Source organism: Physeter macrocephalus, chromosome 11 (genome assembly GCF_002837175.3).
Source record: "Physeter macrocephalus isolate SW-GA chromosome 11, ASM283717v5, whole genome shotgun sequence".
In the NCBI taxonomy this organism is placed as follows: domain Eukaryota; kingdom Metazoa; phylum Chordata; class Mammalia; order Artiodactyla; family Physeteridae; genus Physeter; species Physeter macrocephalus.
In genome coordinates this window covers 182,350,712-182,360,728 of record NC_041224.1, presented here as the reverse complement: position 1 = coordinate 182,360,728, position 10,017 = coordinate 182,350,712, and the positions used below count along the sequence as shown (strand labels likewise).

Below are 10,017 nucleotides of genomic sequence, written 5' to 3'. Positions count from 1 at the left end.
GGGCGTGAGCCAGCACTCCCCAAGCGGACAGCAAAGGCCTATGAGAAGGCGTTGTGGCTGGGCCCTGGGGCCTAAGCTGGCCGGCAGAAGGTCGGGGTGGAGCACCCTGGGAGAGAGGGGAGCCCGGCAAGGGAGGCCGGGCTGAGGCCATGTCCGCTGGTGGGAGGGGGACGGGGCAGGTGCCAAGAAGCCAAGCCTCCTGGGAAGGAGAGGGGCCTGTTCTGGCAGGCTGGGGGCACATCCTCCGGACACAGACGGCCCTTTGTCAGGGCGGAGCCCAGCTCCCCGAGCAGTCTCAGGAACAAAGCCCCGACTGTCCAGAGTGTCCTCCCCCTCCACCCCCCGGGCACCACCCCCAGGAACGGAGCAGAGTCCCCCCAACCCAAGGTTCCCATCCGGCGTCCCTGCCCGACACAGACACAGACACAGACACACAGACACACACACGCACACCAGGCACAGGCGTGGCCCAGGGCGCGGTGTACAAAGGAGGCTCCAAGGGCGCATCCAGGACACTGCATCCCCCGGGGCCCTGACACCCACCCTGTGCTGCAGGCCATGCCTGTCCGTCCAGCACCTGGGCAGCCGTGGACCAGCCCAGCCTCAGCCACCACTGCCCAGGGACCCCTCGCCCTGGGCCTGAGGGGAGCACCCCCTCCCCGGACAGAGACCTGGAAGGGTGGCGGAGGGACAGCTGGAGCCTCAGCCCTGCAAGGAGGCCTCCACAATTTATTTCCGGGTCTTCTCCAGATCCTGAATGCCCGTGGCCACCACGATGGGCCTGCCCCCAGCACTGCAGGCTGCGGGGCTGGGTACTGCCCAAAGTGGGGACCCGGGGCCTGGGGCCCAGCGTGCCCGCACCACCGGGGCTGTGTCCGTGTCGCGCCTGCAGCGACCCGGCCTGGAATCTGCCCCTCCAAGGCGCAGCCAGGCTGATGGGGGAGCCCCTGGGAGGAGGCAGCGTCAGCGTCCAGGTGGCAGGATCCAGACGGGGCCGGGCGGCGCTCCCACCAGCCTGGCCAGCTCCTGCCCACATTGGCCCTGGAGCTGGCGCAGCACCACCTCCAGGTGGGCCTCCCGGCTCCTCAGTGCCTCAATCACCTCAGGGGCCCGCAGGCCTGGGCCCCCGGGCGCCCCAGCCTCAGTCCTCACCAGCCGGTGGGGCCCGTGGAGCTGGGCCAGGCTGCGGCCGCCGCCTCGCTCGCAGACCCGCCGCAGAGCCGCCAGGTCCCGACCCACGGCCTCCCGCAAGGCCGTCCTCGCAGCGCTCCACTCGGGCCCACGGCCTCTGACCTGCACAGGGGATGTGGCAAGTGAGCCGAGGGTGACCAGTCTCATCAGGACCCTGGCTCAGGGCCCTCGGCCCTCCCTGAGCCCTGCCCCCAGCCCCCAGCCGTCCTGAGGCCCCTCCCAGGGCCCAGAGCCCGCCGCTCCCAGGCAAGGGGGACCAACCCCAGCGCCAGCTCGAAGGCCTGGCCCCTCCAGGCTGTCACCCGCACCGACCATCTGAGCCCTAAGCCAGAGGCCGTGGGGCCCCGGGGACAGGGCCAGCAGCCTGATCACCCCCCACAGCCCTGCAGGGGCTGAGCCCTCAGGACCACCCAGCTGCAGGCCCAGCTCTTTCACCGCGGTATTGCAGGGGGAGTGGGCCTGGCGGCCCCCAGCAGGCCAAGTCCTGCAGGGTCTGCTCAGAGCCCAGAGTGCAGACCCTCGGGGCACCCACCCCCAATCCCACCCACCGCTCCAGGCGGGGTCAGCATGTCCTCTGCTCTTTCGGCTTCCCACTTTCCCACCGCCCTCGCAGAGGCGTGGCATGGGGTGGCCCTGACCCAAGGGGACGCCAGGCTAAGGGGACGCCAGGCCGAGGACATGACCTGGTGAGGACACCTCTGGCCCCCAGGGCAGGCCCATCCCAGAGACCCTGCAGGCGGCAGGGAGCGCAAAGAGGCTGTGCCCTTGGTGTCCCCAGGGAACTGCCCTGACCCTGACCCCGACCCCGACCCTCAGTGGGCACTGCTCCGTGGGTCGCAACAAGGAAGCATGAAGAGCCCTGAGCCCGGACAAGCACCGGCCCCACTTCTGGTGAGAAACTGCCTGCAAACGTCACCGGTGCTTCAGCTGTCACTGCCCAAGAGGGCAGGGGGCTCCAGCTTGGCCTGGCCGGAGGAGACATGGCCGTGCAGGGCCTGAATGAGCCACGCTGCAGGCCCCCAGGAAACATCCGTGCTCCCCAGGGGTATCTGAGGGGAAAACCACACCTGCAGTTTACTCTAAGATGCTTCAGAAAAAGGGAATCGATGCAGCGCACGTGGCCCACTGTTCACAGCCACAAACCCGGTGCTCGCCCAGTCCTGCTCATGGAGAGAGGAGGGTGGCACCCAGGTGGGGTTGGGGGACCCACATGTCCACCAACAGGTTCAAAAGGCCACAGGGTGTGAGCGGAAGCCAGCAGGGACGACACCAAAACTGCCCCAGGAGAACGAACAGACCTCCATCAGGGCGGCCAGGGTGGGGCGGCAGGGGCGTCTGGCAGGTGAGCCCACCCCCCTTGCAAACAGACCAAATGGTGCAAGTCCCACCGTGGGAGCCCCCCGTCGAGCACAGCCCGGGCCAGGGCCCCAAGTCCTCACCCCGGCCTCCCAGGCCGCCCGCCGGGCCTCCACCGCCTCTCGCAGCTCTCCCTGCAGGGCCTGCAGCTCCCGCACCAGGGTCTCCAACTCTCCAGCCCCTGGCGTGGGGATCCTGGGCAGAAACGTGGGCTGTGAGGCCTCAGGGGGGCAGGCGCCCAGGACCGTGTCCTGCAGAGAGGGACCCCAAGTGAGAGGGTGGGCGGCAGGCCTGGGCCTCACAACCAGAGGCCCAGCTCCCCAGCCGGTAGGGACAGAGGCCCAGGGTCACTTCGCGCCCCCGGGTCGCAGAGCGAGCTGGACAGTGACCCTCACCCCCGTGGGCCTGGAGGCCAGGGAGGCACAGAGGCCCGGCTTCCGGAAGGCCAAGACCCCTGAGAAGTCCGGGCCTCCCCAGGAGCTGGGAAGGGTGGTGATGGGACAGACAGACATCTGGAAAGAGCCACACACACAAAACCCACAGGCCTGGGTGCGAAACCGGCTTCAGGGCTGGGTGTGGGGGGCTTCCCTGAGACTTATCTTTCTGCCTGGAAAATGGGAAGACCCCACCACCACCCCAGGGCTGCTGTGGTCGGACCAGGGGAGGGGAGGGGAGGGACAGGAGGTGGGTGGCACGGCTTCCTGACCATCCACCGCCAGAAGACCAGCTCCCGGCAACGCCACTGGAGGGCCGCCTGCAGCCGCGCGTTCTCCCTCTCCAGCCTCCGCAGCAGCTGCAACGCAAACCGTTAAAAAGCCCCAGAGTCAGAGAGCCCGGTGCGCCCGGGACCCTGCCTACCCCGCCCACCGTCTCTGGCTCAGTCGCCTCGGCGCACCCGCGGGCTGAGCCACCTCCCTGCAGGGCACGGGACGGCAGGGCAGCCTCACCTCCAGCACAAGCAGGCCAAGCCTACCAGGCCTCTGACCACACCAGCGGTCCCCCAGGCCCCCCACAAGCCTGGGTCCTGCAGGGTCGGGGCCTGAGTCCCGGTGCCCCCTCGCTTGGGACTCCACCCACATCCCCCGCTGACTGAGGGCTACACCCCGGAGGCTTCGGGCGCACGGGGAGGCCCCGGATGCGGGAGACTAGTGGGTCCCGGGACTCCCTCCCTGGAGCCCGCTGGAGCCCGAAGGCAGGGCAGAGGCTGCGCGGCGCCCAGCCAGGAGGCGACGGAGGACAGACTGGGGACCAGGGTGGGGAACACAGACGCGCAGCCCCCCGGCCCCGCCCTGCAGGCTCGGCCCGAACAGCCCCGCACCTGCGGACCCCGTGGCCCAGCGCACGGGCACACGCTCCCGTCCCGCCTGCCGAGGCCCCTGTGGCCTCGGGAAGCCGGACAGGGGCAAGGCCAGGCACGGTCCCCCCAGGGGCCCACGGCAAGCTGTGGAGAGACAGACGGGCCCCACTGGGACGGCCCAGGCCGGCACCCGCTGTGCTCCTCTCTGAACACAGCAGCCAGCACGGTGACCCAGCCTCCGGCACCGCTCCTTCTAGAGGGGAGCCCAGGAGTGTGCTCTGGGGCCGGGACAAACGGCCAGAGCCGGCAACTGCCCTGTCGGCGGACAAGAGCCCTGCCAGGCCTCCACTCACAGAGGCTGGTGCCCGAGCCATGCACACCAGCGTGCCTGCCAGGCAACCAGGGGATGCACATAGCTGGACAAGGGGCTCCCGCGCCAGGGGGCCAAGTGGGGGCGGCCTTGAACACGAGGCCCAGGGCCCAGCCCACGGCCAGTGGAGCAGGGCGAAGGCAGGCCTGCGGTGAGAATCGCCCTGTGGTCTGGGGGAGGGCTGCGGACATGCCCACACCACACACACACACCCCACTACATACACCTGCTGGCCAGTGAGAAGAGCAGCTTACTCAGTTCCCAAGAACAGTCCCAGAGGGTGTCCACACCCCCGCGCCCCAAGCCACAATATAAGAAGACTACAAGCCCAGCCAGTAACCAAGGATGCTGCCCAGCCACTCCACAGCATGCCTGGCCACTGACACGGCAACAAGAGGTCATTCCAGAAGCTTCTGGGATGCATCCCAAGAGCGCAGCCCCTTCAGGTCGGCTGGTCCAGGCTGCCACCAGCTCCCCATCCAGAATCCTTGGAAGGAAGCCAACTGTCCCCATGTACCTGGCCGTGCCGTTTTCAGTCCTGTGGCACCAACATGCACCACCCTCCAGGAGGAGGGGAGCCGTACCCGCCCAGGCCCCCCACAGAGGCTGGGGTCCCAGGCAGCACCAGGCCGGAGCTGGCACAGCCTCTGCTCTACTCAGACCAGGGAGGGGACCAGGGGCAGGAGGCCTGGGCCTCGCCGAGTCACCCCTGAAAGGGGACAGAGCCAAGGGCATCTCAGTATGCCCAGATGCTGTCTCAGCACCTTCAGGGCCAAGCACAGCCTTGCCCAGGTAAAGCCAGCCAGGCACCAACCAGGAACGCGGGCCGGACAGGCACCAAGGGCCAGGCAGACAGCCCCAGGTGGCCGCCCTGACCCCACAGTGGGGATGCAGACCCCCTAGGAGCACGCGGCTCTACAGCTGGGATCTGCTGGGCCTGCCCTGAGCCTCAGCCCTCCTACCCAGCCAAGCGCCCCAGGACAAGGCACTGCCAGCCTCACACTCTGCACAAGCCAGAGCCCAGCACTCAAGTAATGGCCAGCCTTGGGCCTGTCCCAGGACCCACTGGCCAGGCGAGCCCAAGGGAAGGAAACAGTGATGATGGATGGGGGCTCCTGAAAAGGTCAGCAGAGGGTGGGGCAGCGCCAACCCCCACCTCCCCATCAACAGGTGACACATGCCCAGCCTCAAGGCACCCACACCATCAGCTCAGACGCTTGAGCATTCTTCCTTAATTCCAGTGGCCCCCCTCGGCTGGCAGCCAGCCCGGCCCAGACACCTGTGCTCTTCCCACAGCCCAAAGTGTGCCCAGCCACGTGCACACACACAGCAGCACTGGCTGCTCCAGGGGGCAAGAAAGGCCCTCAGGTTGCACGTGTCTCCTACACAGGCAAGGGGGTGAGCTTGGGGACTTCCCTGGTGGTCCAGTGGGTAAGACTCCGCGCTCCCAATGCAGGGGGCCCCGGCTCAATCCCTTGACGGGGAACTAGATCCCGCATGCTGCAACCAAAGAGTCCGCATGCCGCAATGAAGATCCTGCACGCCGCAACAAAGATCTCACATGCCGCAACTAAGACCCGGCACAGCCAAATGAATAAAATAAATATTTAAAAAAAAAAAAAAAGGAACTTCATGGTGGCGCAGTGGTTAAGAATCCACCTGCCAACACAGGGGACACGGGTTCAAGCCCTGGTCCAGGAAGACCCCACATGCCGCGGAGCAACTAAGCCCGTGCGTCACAACTACTGAGCCTGCGCTCTGGATCCCGTGAGCCACAACTACTGAGCCCGTGTGACACAACTACCGAAGCCCGCGCGCCTAGAGCTCCGCAGCAAGAGAAGCCACTGAAATGAGAAGCCCGCGCACCGCAACGAACAGTAGCCAGCCCCGGCTCGCCACAACTAGAGAAAGCCCGCGCGCAGCAAAGAAGACCCAACGCAGCCATCAATCAATCAATCAATCATTTTTAAAAAGATGGTGGGCTTGGCTAACACCCACAGCTCAAAGCCGGCCGTCTGGGTCCCCCACCCTCCCAGGCTCCTCCTCACCTTGGGCCGCGCCCACCGTGGTCCCACCCGCCCTCACCTGCCGGCCACCCTCCGGGTCTCTGAGCAGCTCCGTTTCGGTGACAGACAGGTGGCCAAGGCTGCGGTCGCTGTGGCAGCCACGGGTATATGAGTGGATCTGAAACAGGCAGTGCAGACCCCAGGCTGAGAAGGTGGGCGCCTCCCCCCCGCCAGCACTAGGCAAGGACCTTACAGACAAGGAAACAGGGTTCAGAGAGGGTCGGGCCCAGGAGACTAGTCAGTACTGCCGGGAGGCTGGCCCAGGGCCCAGAAGCCACCAGGAGGCCATGCAGAGGGAGGGGCACCCCACCCAGCTCCCAGGGGAGCAGTATAGGTAGAGTGGGGCGCCCCCGCTTCCCCCTCAGCTCATCAAGTGCCAGGCCCACGTGGTGGCAGAAACAGCCTCTGCACAGGCTCAGTGGTTCAGTGAGCCCAGTGGCAGGGACACAGACACAGGGAGGGAACCCCAGCAAGGTGGGGCCTGAAGGCAGCAGGGAGGTGAACTGGTGGGCGTGCCCCACACAGAGGAGAAGCTGGAGCCCAGACAAGAGGCAGTGAGGGGTCCCAGGAAACGCTAGCTGAGCAAAAGACCCTCTCCCAGGGGCAGAGCGCAAGGCGGGGGGGGGTCTAGCACCAGAGAGCCCCGCGCTGGTGTGAGCCCTGGGCCATCCGCCCAGCCACCGCTCAGTCCAGACCATGCACTGGACCTATGGGGACACCTGTGCCCCAACAGCTGAGCCCTACCAGCCTTCCGGAAGCCCGTGAGCCCACACCCAGGATGCGGTGGGAGGGGGTGCCTTCCTCGCCATCTCGTGTTCAGGCAGCAGTGGCTCCCCAGGGCCCGCTTTGGTGCTCAGTGACATAAAGTCTGAAGCTTCTGGCGAGTTCTGGGGACAGGAAGGTCGACCCTGCAGGCTCCCTGCCCCCCTGATTCCCTGCCCCATAGATGTCCAGCAACACCTGCTCTAGGCCCCCTCCTGGACAACCTGGAGCCCTAGGGTCAGGCTCTGGGCCACTCCCCAGGCTGTGCCCAACAGGTCAGCTCCCAGCCAGGCCTGGGAAGGCCCACATTCAGCCAAAGGCTGGGCCCCAGCCTGAGATGGGAATGCTGGACAGGCCCCTACAGCACAGAGGACAACTGCCCCCGGGTGGACAACGCATGCGTGGCACTACCTTGCCCAGGAGGGCGCACTGCTCCTGCTGACTGGCCATCAGGTTTCGCCACCGGAACCGCAGCTTTCCCATCAGCCACTGCAGGTGGCGGATGTCCACACAGCCGTCTGCTTCCACACTGGGGGCAGGAGGGCCAGGGCTGGCCAGGGCCTCGCACTGGGGAGGGGCAAGGGTCACGCACTGCTCCCACACCCCAGGCAGAGACCATGAAGGGGAAAGAGAAAGGAAGCCCCCGGGAGTGAGAGCCAAGAGATCCCGGGGGTGCCAGGAAGAGCTGGGTAAAGAGCCTGCAGGCACGTCCCCGGCCCTGACCTGCCTCCGTGTGCTCACCCGGGCATTCGGGGCAGCAAGACTGACCCCCACAGGGCTGACCCCGCCGGTCCGGTGCCCACACCCAGGATTCCCGCCCGGGTTGGGCGCGGCTCACACTCATCCCTCACCCACCTCGCACACGGGCATCTCGTCGCCCAGCTGCACGCGGTTCTGGGTCAGCAGCCGCTCGGGCAGGGGTCCGCGGGCCAGGAGCCAGGCCAGGGCCAGCAGCAGCTCGCGGCCGCCCTGGGAGCCGTCGTCCGGGAGCTGGGCCAGGGCCCGCCTAGGGTAGCCCTGGGTCCGCAGCGCCAACTTCACAGAGCGGACCTGGGCCTCTGCGGTAGGAGACGCCAGCTCAGGGGGGACTCCCACTGGAGGTGACACTACCCAGACTCCTAAGGGACCCCCGCGGGACGCAGAGCAGAGACCATGCTTGCAAGGGACTAGCAGGGGCATTGGGACCTAACCTGGAGGCGGGAAGGGGAAGGGCTCACGCGGAGGGGGGGAGGGGTCTCATTGGGGAGGCGGGGCAGTGGGCGGGGCCTTGCGGAGGGCTGTCTCGTGGGTCGTGCAGTGGGCGGGGCTCTCTGGGTGGGCGGGGCTAGAGCCTTACCAGGCGGGCCTTACAGGAAGGCGGGGCTTACCCAGGGAGAATGAGGCCGAGGCGCCGTCGGCCAGCTGCGGCGAGAGCACGCGGAAGAGCAGCCGCCAGAGCGCGGGGGCCTGCGAGGATCAAAGAGCGACGGTCAGCAGGGCTGGCGGCGTCCTCGCGTCCTCCCGGAGCCCTACTGGCCCCGGCCGCCTGCCCTGCTGGCCTCACCGCCTCCGGACGGTCGAACTTGGCGCGGCGGAAGGTCTCGGGGCTGGGTCCGGCGGGCAGCATCTGACTCAACGCGGCGATGGCCTCGGGCAGGGCCCTGGCCGCGTCCGCCGGGTCCACCCGGCGACGCCGCCGCCGCCGCCCCATGCAGCCTCCTCCCGCCTTTCTCAGATTGCGCGCCGCCGCCGCCGCCGCGTCCCCGCGTCCAATCCCCGCGAGAACTGCGTCCCCCCGTCCAGTCACCGATCAGGTGCCGCCTCTGCTGGGCCCGCGCCCAACCACCGAGTAGGCTGAGACACGCCTCTAGCTCCTGCCCAATGAGCGGTGCCCCCGGCGTTTGAGTGCTGTCTGTTCTGTCCGGTGCGGAGGCATTTCCGGTGCGTCGGGGACCTATCGGCGTTGAGAGCCTCGCGGGGTCCGCCCTCCGGGACTCAATCGCGGCGAAACCTGACACTCTCCTCGTCCGGACCCCACCAATCAGCCCCTTGCACCAAATGGCAGCCTAGCAACCGCCGGAGGGTCAGCGGCGGCGCTCAGGGTGCCCCCTGCGGCTGGGAGGCGCCACCGACACGCTCGAGCGACCCTCCGCCTCCGGAAGCCCTCTCTGGCCTCCGGAAGCCCTGGGACCCCGCAGCGCGTACCAAGCCGGAGACGCAGGGGCCAGCGCCCGGGTACCGGGGGACGGACCCCGACGGCTCAACCCCGCAGCGCGCGGGCGGGTGCTCCTCCCAGCCGGCCGGCGACTCTCTCTCCCTTCAAACCTACGCCTGCATACCCCGCCTGGCCCCTCCCCGTCCAGTCCATCGTCTGTCCGGCTAACCCCCGGTACCCCCTACCCCCATCCCCACCCCACCCCGGCCTCACCTCTGCCCTGCACCTTCAGCCTCTCCTTCCTGCCATTGAAGAGACAGTCTTCAAAGGAGTAACCGCACAGCCACTTTGGAAAGCAGTTTGGCGGTTCTTTCAGAGCTAGACTTAAGTCTACCAGACGACCCCACCGTGCCAGTGCCCGGAACCTGTGAGGACCCGTGTTCCCACTCACGGACGTTCAAGGCAGCTCTGTTCGTAACAGCCAAACCGAAACAACCCAAAAGGCCGCCAGCTGAGCAGTCAGCCCTAGGACGGAACCCTCTCGGCACCAATGATGCGGGTCAAAGTGCCGGGAAGCGCAGACACAGAGGAGGGCAGATGCAAAACACTATGTTGTACGTGCCTTTCATCTATAGGAAGTGTCCAGAAAAGCAAGTGTACAGAGACAGGAGGCAGGTCAGTGGTGGCCTGGAAAGAGACCAGGACTGGGGAGTGGCAGCAGACGTGCATGAGGGAATCTTTGTGGTTAAGGAGAATGGTTTAGAACTGGATTGTGGTGACGGTTGCAGAACTCTGAACTGGTTAAAAAGCATCGGATGGGATGTGCATAGGTGAGTTTTAC

General features: G+C 67.0%; 1 protein-coding gene across 1 annotated transcript; it reads right to left on the bottom strand.

The window, feature by feature from the left end:
- Positions 1-382: 382 nt before the first annotated feature.
- Positions 383-9,351, bottom strand: TEDC1 (tubulin epsilon and delta complex 1). The gene is made up of 8 exons (XM_007122215.4): positions 8,586-9,351; positions 8,410-8,488; positions 7,898-8,100; positions 7,454-7,609; positions 6,300-6,398; positions 3,254-3,340; positions 2,631-2,798; positions 383-1,293 (listed from the first exon to the last, which is right to left on the bottom strand). Exons 1-8 carry the CDS (start codon positions 8,730-8,732, stop codon positions 964-966), a joined length of 1,269 nt encoding a protein of 422 aa, XP_007122277.1. The 5' UTR covers positions 8,733-9,351; the 3' UTR covers positions 383-963.
- Between the last annotated feature and the right edge of the window lie 666 nt (positions 9,352-10,017).